General features: G+C 45.8%; 1 protein-coding gene across 3 annotated transcripts in view; it reads right to left on the bottom strand.

Annotated features, from left to right (window-relative positions):
• MTUS2 (microtubule associated scaffold protein 2) overlaps positions 1-17965 on the bottom strand; it is a 991417-nt gene that overhangs the window by 657705 nt on the left and 315747 nt on the right. For all 3 annotated transcript variants that reach the window (XM_082247669.1, XM_082247668.1, XM_082247670.1), the window contains one exon: positions 11632-13966. In XM_082247669.1, the coding sequence (XP_082103795.1) occupies positions 11632-13749 (2118 nt within the window). In that variant the 5' untranslated portion in view covers positions 13750-13966. The remainder of the gene's footprint in view (positions 1-11631; positions 13967-17965) is intronic.

The following is a 17965-nucleotide window of genomic DNA, read 5'->3' as shown; positions in this document are numbered from 1 at the left end:
TAGTTTGCCTTCCACCGCAGCTGCCAAAGTGGCCCGTTCCACAGGCTCCTTCTTCACAGATACTCCTTCAGTCGCCCCACCATCATGCACGGAGGAGTCACCTGAACTATTTGATCATTGTGTCAGTGACAGGCTCCTGGAGGATGCGCAGCAATTTGAAAGCTGTGATGTTGTTTCCCAGGTTGATGAAGGGAATAACGTGAGCCTAGAGAGAGGGGGTGACAATGATGGACAAGAGATCAGCAGTCATGTTGCCACAGCTGAAGCATATTGCCAAGTTTGCTCCAATGACGGGGAGGGAGGAGATGATGAGGTCACTGACTGTACTTAGGTGCCTGACAGGATAGAGGAGGAGGAGGAGGAGAAAGAGGAGGAGGGGGAGGATGAGGAGGACGCACAACTCCAACGACGCAGGATGTGCTCCATGGGCTGCCATAGCAGTAGCCAACCTATTGCATCACAGCACAGAGATCCACATGTGCAGGGTGCTGCAAAATCCACGCGGACTTAAAAAAGTTAATTAGAGTGGGCTTTTTTCAGCACCAGTGCAGTAGAACACAGCGTTGCTGTTTGCAGCATCTGTCTAAAGTGGATCAAGCACGGCTAGAACACCAGCCACTTGGGCAGCTTGACAAGGCATATGATGACCTGCCATGCAGTCAGTTGGCAACAGCACCTGAAAGAGGCACCAGATCAAAACAAGCATACATCACCTTGCGCCTCATCTGCGATCTCTAACCCTACTATACCTCATGCCTTCTCAAATACCAGCATTGAGAGGGATGATGGTGTGACAGAACCATCTGACTTTGTATTATATTGTTGCTGCCTCCTTTCGTCTGTTTGTTCGGCTGTTCCACTGCCCGTACAGCCCCCTATGTTTTAGCCGCTAAGCCCCAAATTCACGGATCCTCCTGACTTTGTTCCTTAGACGAACGATGAAGCATGGCAATTCGACTGTATTTGTGTAGTCTGAGTGGCATTCACCTAATAATGTGCACTCAGACCTGAGCTATCTGGGGATAGGTTATATGTGCAGGTTTAATGGCAAAATGTTAGTAATATATATTTTAAATGACAATTGCTGTTTTATGTCCCCACGTGTATAATGGCGATTTCTCTTTGTCCTGAGAGATAATTGAATTCCTTCTCGATTGTCTCCAGGGCAGGGAGGAGGAAGCCAGGACGCATTGTGGGAATGTATTGTGTCTATCTGTCCTGAAAGGTACATTTTCTGTCTTTGTCACAGTCTCCTATCTGGTCCCCTCTAGGGGAGTGTCCACCAGATGGGGACCTGCATAAATACGGGCGGGTAGCCCTCAGTAAAGTTGTTCCTGTTTTACCCTCAACTCGGAGCTTTGTCACGTTTTTGGAGGGGGATTATACAGAAAGCTGTTTGATTGTTTGGGGCTCGCTTTGGATGATTATTCGTATGCTGGTGTGCTACAGGGGTGATTCGTACATGCGGCAAAGGTGGTACATCCACCAAACGGCGGTTTCATTCCTTTTTACGCTGAGGTTCGTAACAATTGGTGGCAAGCGACGGGATGAGTCCCACCGCCCAGAATAACTACCGATGCAGTATGAGGAGCTGAAACGGATTACCCTCAAAAATGTATTGCAACGTAGAGGACAACCAGCAGGTAATTTAAAGAAACAAGAGATTATTGCTCAATTGTTGGAGATGGATGCAGCACAAGAAAGGGAGAGAGCTAATGTGACCGGCATCTTGGATTTAACACCCGAGGAAATACAATTTAACCGGGCAGTGCAAATAAGGCTGGCACATTTTGGCCCCAACCCTACAGCTGACATTGTGGAAAGAGTGCAAGCAGCGGTAACAGCACAACTGCAAGGAAGAGGAGCTGTAGCAGCGGAGGTACCCCATAATAATGTGGGAAGAAAGAAGGTACCTTTTGCTGCGTTTAAAACTTTTGTGGAATCTGAGGGGGAGATTGATGGATTTTTGGCAGACTTTGAAAGGCAGTGTACCTTACACAGGGTGCCCACGGACGAATGGGTCACCATCCTCTCTGGGAAATTGTCCGGCCGGGCCAGCAATGCTTTTCGGCCATCCCAGAGGAGGAGATTATAGATTACCAGGCCGCTAAAGATGCCCTGTTGGCCAGGTATGCAGTAATGCCAGAAGTATACCGGCGGAGCTTCAGAGAGACCCCCAAGCAAGCGAGTGACTCCTATATGGAGTGGGCATGCAGAGTACACCGTGCAGCAACCCACTGGATGGCAGGATGCCAAGCTGTATCTGGGGAGTAGATCTTACAAGTGTTTATGTTGGAACATTGCTTCAACAAGTTACCTGCCGGGGTCAGAGAATGGGTCCGGGACCGTAAACCCTCCACTTTCCCGGAAGCCGCTCGATTGGCAGATGAATATACAGACGCTCGTAAGCTGGATGATAATGTGCCCAAAGCTCCTGCCAGGGTGGAATACCGACAAACAGCACCCACCAATACTACTATTTACCAGGCTCGAGTACACTTGGATTGGGAAGTGGGGGCTAGACATGTTAATGTGGGGGTTATGAAAGACTTGCCTGCGGATGTTCTTCTTGGGAATGACTTGGCCCCCCTTGTTTCTGCATATGCTCCCATGGGCCCCAATGAAGTTAATGCTGTGACCACTCGTGCCCAGACCCGTGCTGCCGGAACCGATCCACCTGCTGCTGAGACCCAGGTAAGACCTTGTTCCCCGACTATTCCCTCAGATCAGGCCCCTTTACGTTGGGATACCCCAGAGGAGTTTGGGAGGGAAACCCGGGCCGATCCAACCCTACAGAAGTATAGAGCTAAGGCAGATGCTGGAGAGGAAGGACCAGATGGGGAGCGGTATGAGTGGGTGGGGGATAGGTTATACAGGATCCCTAAACCTTCCCAGAAATGTTTGGCCCCTTCTCAGAATCGACAACTGGTAATACCTGCTAAGTACCGTCAGGAGATTCTGCGAATTGGGCATGATGTACCGTTAGCTGGACATCTAGGGTCCCGCCGCACAGCCCATAGAATTACCCAGAATTTCTTTTGGCCCAGTTTTAATCAGGCTGTGCGGGTATATTGTAGTATGTGTGACACTTGTCAACGGGTAGGGAAGCGGGGGGACCACCCAAAAGCTAGGCTTATGTCTATGCCTATCATTGGGGAGCCCTTTGCCCGCATAGCCGTTGACATAGTGGGTCCACTGGCCAGGGCTAGCCCATCCGGTAAGAAATATATTCTTACCATGGTGGACTATGCCACACACTATCCAGAGGCAGTAGCGCTGTCTAATATAGAGGCAGAGACGGTTGCTGATGCCCTGGTTAAGGTTTTCACTAGAGTGGGGTTCCCTAAGGAGATTCTCTCCGATCAGGGGACCCAGTTTACCGCTGTGCTTACCCAGCAGATGTGGAAGGTGTGTGGCATCAAACCGCTACTTAGCTCACCTTATCACCCACAGTCTCTGCAAGCACTTTAACGGCACCCTCAAGCAAATGCTGAGGACCTTTACTGACGCTTGCAGAGGCTGGGAGAGGTTCCTGCCTCATCTGTTGTTTGCGTACAGAGAGGTGCCCCAGGAATCTACTGGGTTCTCTCCTTTTGAGTTACTCTATGGGAGAAGGGTCCGTGGACCTCTTGATCTCATCAGAGGACACTGGGAGGGAGAGACAGAGCAGGAGGGGACCCCCATAGTGCCGTATGTTCTGGAACTCAAGGACCGCATGGAGAGTCTGTCTCTGATGGTAAGGGAGAGTCTCCAGGTGGCCCAGGGGAGACAGAAGGGATGGTACGATCGGGGTGCCCGACAGCGAGTCTTCCAGGTTGGGCAGAAAGTGCTGGTGCTCAAGCCTGTGAAGACAGATAAGATGCAAGCAGCTTGGCAGGGACCGTATAAAGTGGTAGCTCAGTTGTGTGATACTACCTATGTCATAGCCAGCTGCGCAGATGAAAGGATTCAGCGATCCTTTCATGTGAACATGCTCAAGGAGTATCAGGAGAGACCAGAGGATGTTGCTGCAGTATGCGCTCCTGCTGCAGACGACCCCGAAAATCTACCCCTACCAGACTTGTTAGAAAGGGACCCCCAGACTGACCTTACTGCCTTAGTACCGCTAGGGGACCGGTTAAACCCCACGGAAAGGGCTCAGGCTCAACAGCTTCTGTGGGAGAAACAGGTGACGTTCTCCCAAGAACCTGGTTATACTACTACACTAGCTGTACATAAGGTAGAGACCCCCGGATAGAACCCCCTACGACAGCCCCCCTACCGTATCCCTGAAGCAGTCCGAGAAGGAATGCGGAAGGAAATACAGGAGATGACCCAGCTTGGGGTTATCGAGCCCTCTGATAGTCCTTGGGCCTCGCCTGTAGTCCTAGTGCCTAAGAAAGATGGAACTACACGGTTCTGTGTGGACTACAGGCGACTCAACGAGTGGACCACCACTGATGCCTATCCGATGCCCCGGGTAGACAAATTACTTGATCGTATTGCCAGGGGACGTTACCTGACCACCATAGACCTATGTAAAGGCTACTGGCAGATTCCCCTGGCCGAGGATGCTATCCCCAAGTCGGCATTTATCACCCCGTTTGGCCTGTTCCAATTTAAGGTCATGCTATTCGGGATGAAAAATGCCCCGGCTACCTTCCAAGGTATGGTGGATGGACTCCTCGATGGCTTCCAGGAATTCGCTTGCGCATACCTGGATGACATTGCAATATTCAGTGGGTCCTGGGAGGAACACCTGGTTCATGTAGGGGTGGTGCTGGATAAGATTCAGGCCGCTGGCCTGACATTGAAGCCAGAAAAGTGCCATCTAGGTATGGCAGAGGTACAGTACTTGGGTCACCGAGTGGGGTGTGGGAGCCAGAGACCAGAGCCAGCCAAGGTAGAGGCAGTGGCTAACTGGCCCACACCTATCACTAAGACCCAGGTGCTAGCCTTCTTGGGGACAGCAGGGTACTACCAACGTTTTGTCCCTGACTACAGCGCTATTGCTAAACCCCTGACAGACCTGACTAAAAAGAATCTCCCTAAGCAGGTCCTGTGGTCTCCAGCTTGTGAAGCCGCGTTCCAGGCACTAAAACAAGCTCTTGTGAATGCCCCTGTCTTGGCTGACCCAGTTCCTAACAAACGCTTTCTTGTCCATACAGATGCTTCCATGTATGAACTGGGGGCTGTGCTGAGCTAAGTCGGGGAGGATGGAGGAGAGCACCCTGTCGCATATCTCAGCCGAAAGCTGTTACCCCGGGAAGTGAGTTATGCGGCAGTGGAGAAGGAGTGTTTGGCCCTGGTCTGGGCACTGAAAAAGTTGAGTCCCTATCTGTACGGGCAGGAATTTTCCCTTGTGACTGATCACAACACATTGGTGTGGCTTAACCGAGTCTGTGGGGACAATGGCAGGTTGCTACGCTGGAGTCTAGCCCTGCAACCATATAACTTTACCATTACTTACAGACCCGGTAAGTACAATGGCAATGCTGATGGGTTGTCCCGACAAACAGACATCACTCCGGCTTCCTAGTCCCGGTCATCCCCACGTTGACCCGCCAGGGTCAAGCCGGGTCTGCCGGAGTGTCCCACAAGGAGGGAGCCATGTGACAGAACCATCTGACTTTGTATTATATTGTTGCTGCCTCCTTTCGTCTGTTTGTTCGGCTGTTCCACTGCCCGTACAGCCCCCTTTATTCCCCTATGTTTTAGCCGCTACGCCCCAAATTCACGGATCCTCCTGACTTTGTTCCTTAGACGAACGATGAAGCGTTTGGCAGTTTTATATTATATTGTATTGTGTATGGGGGAACCCAGATAGCCATGCCATGGAGCCTGTTCGTGAGATTAAAGACTTTGGCTCCATGGCGATTCGACTGTATTCGTGTAGTCTGAGTGCCATTCACCTAATAATGTGCACTCAGACCTGAGCTATCTGGGGATAGGTTATATGTGCAGGTTTAATGGCAAAATGTTAGTAATATATATTTAATTGACAATTGCTGTTTTATGTCCCCACGTGTATAATGGCGATTTATCTTTGTCCTGAGAGATGATTGAATTCCTTCTCGATTGTCTCCAGGGCAGGGAGGAGGAAGCCAGGATGCATTGTGGGAATGTATTGTGTCTATCTGTCCTGAAAGGTACATTTTCTGTCTTTGTCACAGTCTCCCATCTGGTCCCCTCTAGGGGAGTGTCCACCAGATGGGGACCTGCATAAAGACGGGCGGGTAGCCCTCAGTAAAGTTGTTCCTGTTTTACCCTCAACTCGGAGCTTTGTCTCGTTTTTGGAGGGGGATTTATTATACAGAAAGCCGTTCGATTGTTTGGGGCTCGCTTTGGATGATTATTCGTATGCTGGTGTGCTTACAGGGGTAATTCGTACATGCTGCAAAGGTGGTACATCCACTAAACGGCGGTTTCATTCCTTTTTACGCTGAGGTTCGTAACAGATGGTATAGCAATGAGGGGCACAGAGACTTGCACCCTATCTGCTAGCAGTACACCACCGCTTGATTTGAGCAGCAGGCAAATTTCACTTCCCCAGTTGCTGAACCGTAGAAAGAAATACTGTCCCAGCCATCCACATGCTCAGCGTCTTAATGCTAGCTTGGCCAAATTGCTAGCATTACAGTTGCTGCCTTTTCAGCTGGTAGACTCAGCTCCCTTTCGCGAATTTGTGGAATGTGCTGCACCACAGTGGCAGGTTCCAAAAAGGCATTACTTTTCGCATAAGGCCATTCCGGCTCTCTACCATCATGTGAAAGGTAGTGTTTTGGCCTCGTTGGACAAAGCAGTCAGCAGAAAGGTGCACATTACTGCTGACTCTTGGTCCAGCAGGCATGGATAGGGACGTTACATTTCTTTCACGGCGCACTGGATAACTCTGCTGGCAGTTGGGAAGGATGCAGTACAGGGTTGGGTGCTGGAGCTTGTTTTGCCACCACGCCTCCAAAAAGCTGGTGCTGGTTCTGCCATATCTGGCTACTCCACCACCTCCTCCTCTTTCTCCATGTCCTCTTCTGCACAATTCTCCTCTGCAGCAGCAGTGCTCCCTAAGGGTTTAAGGGGCTACGCAAGCAGTCAGACTAAAAGGTGCTTCAGTTGATCTGTTTAGGGGATAGGAGCCACACCAGTGCAGAGATTCTGTCAGCTCAGACAGGGCAGACTCAGATATGGTTGATGCCACGACAGCTTGAGCCAGGAATGGTTGTATGCAATAATGGCACCAACCTTCTCTCCGCCCTCTGACAGGGACACTTGACACATGTACCATGCTTAGCACATGTTCTGAATCTGGTGGTGCAGCGTTTCTTGAGCAGATACCCGGGTTCCAAGATCTCCTTAGGCAGGCCAGGAAAGTCTGTGGCCATTTACGCCATTTGTTCAATGCCAGTGCTCGTTTATCTGACATTCAACGGGAATTCAACCTGCCCACCAACTGCCTCATTTGTGACCTGCCCACTAGGTGGAACTCAACGTTGGTAATGCTGCAGTGGCTGCACATGCAGCAGAGGGCCATGAATCAGTACCTGTGTGAGTATGGTATAAGGACAGGGTCAGGGGAGCTTGGCTTTTTTCTCGCCATGCCAGGCTTTTAAATAAGGATGTATGCATCGTTCTGTCACCATTTGAGGAGGCCATTTGGATGGTGAGCCGGGACGATGCATGCATCAGTGAAACAATCCCGCTAGTCTACCTGCTGGAGCACACGCTGCATGGAATCATGGACAGGGCACTTGAGGCAGAACAGAGGCAGGAAGAGGAGGACTTCCTTTCCTCACATGGCTCCCTTTATGCAGATATCATTCCTGTAGGGCCACAAAACACACAGTAGGATGAGGATTTCGGCAGCACGGATGTAGAGGAAGAGGATAACATACAGCAGTCTTTAAGGGATGGTTTTGATTCCCCAGAAACCACAGGAGTTGTACGTGGTTGGGGAGAGGTTGTTCCTGCTGACAATGTCATCCTTAGTGACCCAGAGGACTCAGAAGCTCATGCCTCCTCCAACTTACGTTGCATGAGCTCCCTGATTCTGCAAAGCCTGCGAAAGCACCCGAGGATTGGTGCTATCAAGGAGAGGGATAATTACTGGTTGGCAACCCTTCTTGATCCACGTTACAAGGGTAAAATTGCAGAGTTCATCCTGCCTTCGCAGAGGGAGCAGAGGATGAAACATCTTGAGGAGGCCTTGAAAAAAAAATTGTGTACCGCCTTTCCAGACACTGGGAGGTCAACATTCTCCGGACATGTTTCTGAGTCATCATTCAGCCAAAAGGAGGAGCGGTGGAGAAGGCGGCCAGCTGACCGATGCCTTTAAACAGTTCTTTTGTCCTCAGCAGCATCCAGGGCTGTTAAGTTTAAACAACCATTGCCAGCATCTCCATCATATGGTGCATGATTATCTAGGCGCAAGAGCAGACTTGGAGACCTTTCCAGCTGCGCATTCACTGGCTTACTGTGTCTTGAGGATGGACCACTGGCTAGAACTTGCTCAATATGCAGTGGAGCTACTGGCCTCTCTTGCTTCCAGCGTGCTTTCTGAATGGACGTTCAGTGCTGCTGGAGGTTTTGTGACGGACACAAGAGTGCGTCTGTCCAAAGATTCTGTTGACCAGCTGACTTTTATCAAAATGAACCAGTCCTGGATCAACAAGAACTATCAGGCCCCTGATGCTGATGTAACTGATTGAATTTGTTAGGGGTCTGCCATCCCTTGAAGACTGCATATGCTGCCTATCCTATTCCTCTACCTTTATTCTGTTAGCTTCCAACAATGTTTTTGGTTTAGGTCACTACCAACCCCCAAGGCCTAATTTTTCTGCACTTGTATGACAGGTGCATACAATTGAAATGTCATATGTCATTTTTAACAGCAGGCCCTGTCCCTGTGCCTTGCTAAATGTGAGGGGTCACAGTGTTCAGGCACCACCAACACCAAAGGCCCAATTTTTGGAACTTTTATAGCACATGCGATTTCAAATGTGCATGGGATTCTTACCAGCAGGTCCCGTTCCTGCATCCAGCAAGAGTAACTACAAGACCTTGGTTACAGTGTTCAGGCACCACCCACCGCAAAGGCCCAATTTTTGGCAACTGTATAGCACATGCGATTTCAAATTTGCATGGAATTCTTACCAGCAGGTCCCATTGCTGCATCCAGCAAGAGTAACTGCGAGGCCTTGGTTACGGTGTTCAGGCACCACCTACAGCAAAGGCCCAAATTTTGGCACTTGTACAGCACATGCGTTTTCAAATTTGCAGGGAATTCTTACCAGCAGGTCCCGTTCCTGCACCCAGCAAGAGTAACTGCGAGGCCTTGGTTACGGTGTTCAGGCATCACCTTCCGTAAAGGCCCAATTTTTGGCACTTGTATAGAACATGCGATTTCAAATTTGTATGGAATTCTTACCAGCAGGTCCCGTTCCTGCAACCAGCTTGAGTAACTGTGAGGGGTTGGTTACGGTGTTCAGGCACCAGCAACACCAATGGCCCAATTTTTGGCACCTGTATGACAAGTACATGCGATTTCAAATTTGTATGGATTTTTTAGCAGCAGGGCCCGTTCCTGCACCCAGCAAGAGTAACTGCGAGGGGTTAAGGTGTTCAGGCACCATCAACAACCAAGGCCCAATTTTTCTGCACCCATATGAAAAGTACATGTGATTTGAAACTTGTATGTATATTTGTATATGACATTTTTTGCTTTAGAAATGTCAGTATAGCTGCAGCAGGCTATATACATTGTAGAGATGCACTACTTTATAGGCACATTCAGGGGACCCACCGGGCACGATATTTGAAGGAATTTTTCATTTTTATAGTTTCACTTTAAGCCTCATTTAAATCAGTAAATCAGTGCTCCTTTAAAAACGATAGTTTTTAAAAACTTTTTTTCATTGCTACATGTTCCCCAGGTCAGTACCCAAACCCCCATACACTTTTTTGGGGCAATAACTTGCATTTAAGCCTTCAAAATGAGGCCGTTTGATTTTCGAGGTTCGAGTCCCATAGACTTCAATAGGGTTTGTTTGTTCGAACAAACTTTTCCTCTGTTCGCTGTGTTCTGGTGCGAACCGAACCGGGGGGTGTTCGACTCATCACTATTGTGCGGTTGTGTGACACTGTACCCAAAAAAAATTTATGTCCTTTTTTACCACAAATAGAGCTTGCTTTTGGTGGTAATTGATACATTTTTATTTTTTGCGCTATAAACAAAAAAAGAGCAACAATTCTGAAAAAGAAAAAAAAAACACTATGTTTTACTTTCTGCTATACAACATTCCCATTTAAAAAAAAAAATAAAAAATCTAATTTTTTCATCATTTTAGGCCAATTTGTATTCTGCTACATATTTTTGGTAAAAAACAAATCCCAATAAGTGTATATTGATTAGTTTGCACAAAAGTTATCGCACCTAAAAACTAGGGGAACAATTTGTCATTTTTATTTATTTATTTTTTTTTACTATTAATGGCGGCAATCAGGGATTTTTAGCGGGACTACGACATTGCGGTTGACAGATCAGGCACCTAACTGACATTTTTTACACTTTTGGGGGGACCAGTGACATTACTACAGTAATCAGTGCTAAACATTTGCACTGTTACTGTACTAATGACACTGGCAGGGAAGGGGTGCGATCAAAGGCTTAAATGTGTCCCTGGGGGATGCTTTCTAACTGTGGGGGGGGGGGGGGGTGAGCTTGCTGCATGAACACAGAAACCTGTGTCTCTAAATAGGAGGAACACAGGAACCCTGTGTTCATAACTGACAGAACAGCGGTCTGCCGTGTTTACAACGGCAGATCGACGTTCTGTCTCCACAGGGAGCGATCATGGGTGAGCGGCAGCAATCGCGACCGCCGGACCTGCTTATCAGCTTCCCCTGTGGCAAATGGGCGTGCGCGCCCCCTGTGGCTAATTTGCGCCCCCACTAGCTGTCTCACGAAGTGATGTACAGGTACGTTGTTTTGGGGGACAGAGCCGACCTGCCGCAGTAAAAGTACTGTGGCTGGTCGGCAAGTGGTTATTGAGGTTCGTTATCAAGATACGAACGTTTGCAGTGTTTCAAAGTTCTACCATGAGCCGAACAGTGGGTCGTTGGGCCCATCTCTAATTAACAGGTATTTACTTGCAGCATTTTTTTTTTTTTTTAAGTAATTTTTATTGGAATTTTAAGTTAACTACTTGCAGCATTTTTAAGAAACAAAACACGAGAAGATGTGCATGTATTGGAGAGGTTTACTGAAAAATTGTATTTAAAGGTTCCCCAGAAGTACACTTTAATCTACTGTCTAAAACCAAACCGCAATCTGCAAAGAAACCAATCTGCTTCAAGGTGTTTGTCAAAATGTAATTGAACAAGCTGAAGTTAGAAGATGATTGGCTACCATGCACAGCTGCACACAGAATTTGCACTCTCCAGTTTTAGTAAATCAACCCCCCTATGTCTAGCTCATTAAATATGATAGGCTCAACAAAAGGATTAGTGAAAAAGAAAAGGATAATTACACTATAGCTTCAAAATTGGCCAGTGGAGACGAGTTATATATTTTCTATCCTCTTCTGCTCCATCCAAAACTACAAGAAAACATTCAGAAGCTGCTTTTTAAATGCAAACACATGTAAACATTTTCCTTACCTCTTCTAGAGAATGATGCACAGGAGGCCTTATGCCAGAAACCATCAAACCAGTGTTGTATATCCGTGGTTTGTGCACATCAGTTTTGTATTTATCCAGCAACACATTGGTGGGTTTTCCATCACCACTCAATATATTATGCTCCTTTGGTATTGGAACACTACAAGATGGAGGAACATATGGCATGTTCATCTGCCCAAATGGCAGTCTATCAACTGCTTGGGGGTTCCTTCTGATATATGTGATGATTTTAGGTCGTACATGTTTAGGTTTTGGAACAATGAGCGTTTGTTCAATTGTTTCCTCTGGCTTTATATTATGATTTATTTCTGTTTCTCCCTGGCTGGTAATGGAAGATTTGGAATGTACCAGTATGGGTTTCGGTATTCCACTGTTACAAAGAGTCTTGTTAGTAGCTTTAGGGGATATGTTAAACAACTGTGTACTCTCAATGGGAGGTAGCACTGGGGAAGGTGACAATCTGTCAACATGAGCTGTGCTAGGATCCTTAAAGCTGCTCGGTGAGGCAATGCGCTGATCATTAATATTAACAGCCGCCACTGGGCACAAAAGAGAAGGAGTACATAAAACAGAATCAGTTGGGTCCCTGTGACTCTCTTTCAGACTGCTTTTTAAAACATCTGACTGATGTTTTCGTCCAAGGGAAGCCTTTTTACTGTCAACCACAGCAATTTTATCCTTCAAAGTCGTCACATTGCTGCTTGAAAGAAAATTGTCACTGTCCTGACAGAGATAATCTTGAGCAGAATGCCTGTCTTTATTCACGCTGATCCTATTATCCAGAGAGTCTGTGAGTGATGTTGTTTTTCTGATCACAGGCTTACTGCTCAACTCTTTATTTCTTAAGGACTCCAATTCTTGAATATGGCCAGTTTGAATGTTACAGACCTGAGAGAATGGCACTTTTGTTTCGCTGAATGATACATCAGCTTGATAATCGTGTTGCCTTGTATTAGAAGGGCTAGTTGATAGAAATGTCCCTGGTGACTTAACCACTTTACTTGTATGAGGAACAGCTACCTGACCACATGGAGAAGACAGAGGCGATCTTCTGGTTTCGAACACACTGTCCACTCTCCTTGATACAGCTGCCTCTCCTAGGGATATCTGTTCCAGTCTGTGTGGGGAAGGCAGCTTTGACTGCAAACATTTTGAGTCTGGTAGTTCTGATGGTTTGTTGGTTGGACCCTGATATAATTGTGCTTCTGGTACATTACAAATTACCTGAGGTTTGTGGGTTAAACGAGAGTGGTCATCTGCATGAGTAGGAGGTGGCAATGTGCTTTGCTTGCTAACATGGGTTATATTTCCGTCAATTATTGACGAATTTGGGCCAGTGATGCTTGAGGTAGGCGTTTTAGAATAAAGTACAATTTTCTTCTCCTCTGAGGTAATACTGAGATTATGAGAGGATATACCTAATGAATGGTCAGCCGTAGCAGATATGTCTTTTGTTTTAACACCAGAATTCGAAGTATCAAAGTATTGCGAGTATCTAGAAGGTGAATCTATAGATGGCGTAGGTGAGATATGTTCTTTTTGAAAAGGCTCTGATTTAGGTGAAGGAATACCTGATTTTATCTTAGAACGTTCAGTTTGGGTTACGTTACTAAGATTATTACTATAAATACCTATAGAAGATTCATTTGTTTTGCTGATGGGAATTTGGGCGCTTCTGTCATAGAAGCTGACTTTTGAATTTAGTGGAGATTGTCCTTGAATATTAAAGGTTTTTAAACTGTCCTTAGCATCATCAGTCATATATTCTTTGCTTATATCTCGATTTGTTGGTGCCTGCAATCTTTGATCACCTAACATTTGTTCACTTGTTGGAGAGTCAATGCTCCCTTCAACCAGCCTACTGGGTTCCTTGGTTGAATGCATGAAGTTTTCCGACTGCCAAGTGCCAAGTCCAACTGTTTTGTCCTCCCTGCAGATTTCATCTTTGTCATCATATATCTTTGTTGTGAAAATTTGATTGGCATTGGTGTCACCTAAACTGGCCACACTTTCATTATCATTTGTTTCATCATTGCTGTTGTTCTCTCTGTCAGTGCAACATGCCTTGCTTGGAGTCAGTGGAATACTCATTTTCATATGTCCCTTTCACATGCAGATATACAGACTCAGTGATGTATTTTCTTATTCTACGTGTGTAGATCTGTGTTTGGACCCATGATACTTGGTTCCACATGTGCACTTTTTTAAGATTAGTCTGGATGTTCTTTAATCATGGACCACTGTTTCACTGGCAGATCTTGATGTCAAATACTTTACAGTCTTGCCTATAGTGCTTTGAGTTTGATTTTGTAATCTGTAAGAAAGATAAAGATGTATAAATACATTGAATGCCAAACAAGATATTTAAGTAATTCATTTTCTTTCATTCAGCCACTAGAATTTTACATAAGATAATTCAACATGTTTAATGTAAATAGATACCCTACAATGGGTGGATTTAGTAAAGGCAAATAGGCTGTGCACTCTGCAAGTCCAGTTGCACTCATTTTCCCAAGAACTTAGTAAATGTGGTAAAGCTCTGCTGATTTCCATTATCCAATCATACGGAAGCAAAATGCTTTTCTTAAAATTTTCCTTGTACCTGATTGGGTATTCTTGATACATTGAAGCTTTATCATATTTGCATATCCTAAAAATGTTTAAATAAAAGAAGAGGCTTTACTTACCTTCTTTGTGCAACGATATTGCACAGAGCAGTCCCTTACCTCCTCTTTTGCAGTCTCCCACTGGTGATGTCTGATCCTTCTTCCTTTTTGTACCCCCTTAGCAAGCTAGCTGCTAAAGGGGCACTCATGCACATGCACTCCTAATCCATATTGTGTGTCCGTAGACACACACAGCGCAGGCAAACCATGAGCCTGCTCTCTCCTCACAGGAGTTTTTACAAACAAAAATGCTGTTTTTTTTTCCTTGCATGTGATTGGGTATTCTTTGAAAAGTGACGCTTTACCTCATTTACTAAGCTCTGAAGCAACTGTACTTGCAAATTGCACAGTCTATCCACCTATAGTAAATCCATCCCTATACATTCAAATGGGAGCATACTGACTTTATGTCTTTGATCCATATGGTCAAGTTTTAGAAAATATGTAGGGGGGAATCTGGTACAATAACTTAATTAATGGCAACATTATGCTGACGTTACTTTACTGAGAAATGTCAGCTATAAAATTGCCTCCTATAATCTGTGTCATGGCATAAGCAACATTACTGACTTGTTAACATTATAGCCAACTGGGTTTCTGTGAAACACACATGGAAATGTTTACCTTTTCTACCATAGTTTTCTCACATGAACTAAAAAAGTTGTTCCGAAATTAATGATTTATTCTTTTTTGCCTGAGCACTTATAAATACTTTTAGTGACCTGCTTATACTTGTAGAGCAAAAAAGGAAGATATATATAGTCCCAGTGGTGCTCAGAGATGGGGTGTCGGCATGAATTATCACCATCCAGTATTGTGTAGCATGCTTAGAAAAATCTTCACGTTCTCAGTCAAGTTGTTAACATGTGTGAGATAGCCTCAGCCTTACACCTCTCCACAGGCCACGCCCTCTGACATGTTTCACCCACTTCCTATATATGACTAAAGCCTCATGCACGCGATCAGATTATCAGATGAATATTTGTCCATTTTCTAATTGTACATCATGGGACACAGGGCCATATTCATTACGTATGGGTTATAGGCCACCTTCAGGTGAATGAACACTGGCAACCAATCAGACAGGAAGACCCCCTATATAATCCCTCCTATATCGGAAGTACCTAAGTTTTTTTGCCAGTGTCTTAAAGGTTATGGTCACGGTAGAGAAGCTCTCCACATTTTATGTTTTTTCTGAAGAAGAAGAAAGAAGCTTATGCTACATACCCTGATCAAAGATCGCTGAATCGAAGGGGTTAGCAATCAGATCCATCCAAAAAAGTAAATGACTAAAAGGATGGTATCTGAGCCTCGGGGAAGCAGATACAAGGTTTCGCCTGTAACGTTGTCCTTTTTAGGCACTGGACCCTGGAATCCAGACCCTTGGTAAAACCAATCCCAAGGGAGCTCCGGCAGGGTGCTCTGCAGGTCCATGGGAGGGCCCCTCTAAAACAAGGGGACCCAGTCCTTGAAGATCAGCAAGTGACAGAAACTTAATGTGATGGCTGAAGATTGGATTCTTGTTACAAACAAAATCCTGTGGTGGGACTGGTAAGTCAATTTTAAAAATATTTGTAAAAATATTTTTATGCGCTGTTCCCTTTAAGATAACAGATACCGAGTGCCATGTTAGTCTCTACAAGAGACAATAGGTGTATTATCTGTGTCAAAGCACACCTTGTTTGTTTAAACATTTTCTTTCTTTGCTCCCTGTGCAAAACAGTAGATGTATCAGCTATGTTAAAGCACACCTTGTTTGTTTAAACATAACGTTTTCACCCTGGGCGACAAAGCGCGTTTGGTTGCTTATGCTGCTCTCAACCCATGTTGTTTGGCGTGTTGTTTTTCACTTTGGTGCGAATGCGCCCACGTATCCATCTCCTCAGAACCCCTGGATCAAGCAGCGCCTTCAGTGGCGTGTCTGTGGCAAAGGAATGTCCGCGCGCGTGAATATTCGCCATTTAAAAACAATCGTATGCTTGGAGCAGGATGGCATGTCATGACGCGATTGGGTTGCACGTGGACGCCACGTAGCACGTGGCGCATGTGCAGTACAACCGAAAATGGCAAGATTTTAAAAGGAGATACTTCCCACATGCAAGCCTCTGTCAGAACGCTGGAGGGACCCAGAACAGCAGCAGCTGGGTAGCTTGAGTCACTGTAGGTACATGTTTACAGGCACAGTCAGGTTCTGTATCTTTGGGAAAATCAGTGTTGTGTGTGATAAGCTGTATAGCTTGGCAATAGCCTTGAGAACACTAAAGTTAATACCTCAAGTTTGTCTTGCCTAAGACAATGTCCTCCTGAAAGAGGAGTGGGGGGGCACAGCTGGAAGAGGCACTAAGGTGCCACCGTCAGACCTTGAAGGTCACAGTCATGCTTCCTCTGTGTCTACTCCCCCTGAAGGGCCAGAGACGACTACCCAATCTGAGCCATTATGGTTTTTGGGCAGGATAGCTACTCTTAGTGCTTCTGTCACAACCTACGTCACTAAGGATGATTTGGCATTGGTGTTAGCCGGCCTTGAGGGTAAGATTGCTGGCATTAATGCAGCATCGCAAGGAGGCCATTCTTGATTTTACATCAAGATAGGGTGACGTCCACACCCAGGTTTCTTGCCCAAGGTGGTGTCTGTGTTTCACCTAAATCAGGACATTGTACTGCCTTCCTTTTTTCCAGATCCTCAAACAGATGAGGAAAGGTTACTACATTTTTATGATGTAGTACGTGCTCTTAAGACTTACTTGAAAATGTTGGCTCAGATTCGTAGGACCGATCTTTTGTTCTTACTGCCAGAAGGGCCCAGGAATGGGTAGGCAGCATCCAAGTCTACAGTTTCTCGCTGGATTCACCAGGTTATTATCCAGGCGTATGGTTTAAAAGGGAAGGTTCCACCTTTTTTCGATAAAGGCACACTCTACCAGAAGAGTAGGTGCCTCTTGGGCAGTGCGCCATCAAGCTTCTATGGCTCAAGTTTGCAAAGCCCCGACTTGGTCATCAGTGCATACGTTCACTAGATTCTATCAAGTGGATGTTAGGACCCAGGACGAGTCTGCATTTGGCCGCAGTGTTCTGCAGGCAGCTATGTAGACCTTTTGTGGTCTAATGGCAGTAATGATGGTGTCCCCCTCCCCTCAGGTGCATTGCTATAGAACATCCCAATAAGTAATGAATATGACTCTGTGTTCCGTGATGTACGAAAAATAAATTTGGATTTTTTCTATAGCTTACCTGTAAAATTCATTTCTTGGAGTACATCACGGGACACAGAGGTCCCTCCCCTCTTGTATGGGGTATTTATTGCTTTCTACAAAACTGAGGTACTTCCTGTATAGGAGAGGATATATAGGGGGACATCCTGTCTTACTGGTTGCCAGTGTCCATTCACCTGAAGGTGGCCTATAACCCATACGTAATGAATATGGCTCTGTGTCCCATGATGTACTCCAAGAAATAGATTTTACAGGTGAGCTGTAGAAAAAATCCATATTTTTGTTGCATGCTAGTCAGAATACAACTTCAGAAGTGATGGCATGTGTTGAATTGTTTTGAATTGTTTTGAGGGAAATAAGTATTTGATCCCCTGCTGATTTTGTACATTTGCCTACTGACAAAGAAAAGCTCAGTCTATAATTTTAATAATATTT

This window comes from Pelophylax lessonae, assembly GCF_965119305.1.
Source record: "Pelophylax lessonae genome assembly, chromosome: 2".
NCBI classification, from domain to species: Eukaryota; Metazoa; Chordata; class Amphibia; order Anura; family Ranidae; genus Pelophylax; species Pelophylax lessonae.
Note: the sequence above shows the minus strand (reverse complement) of the source record. Positions and strands in the feature narration are given on the sequence as shown.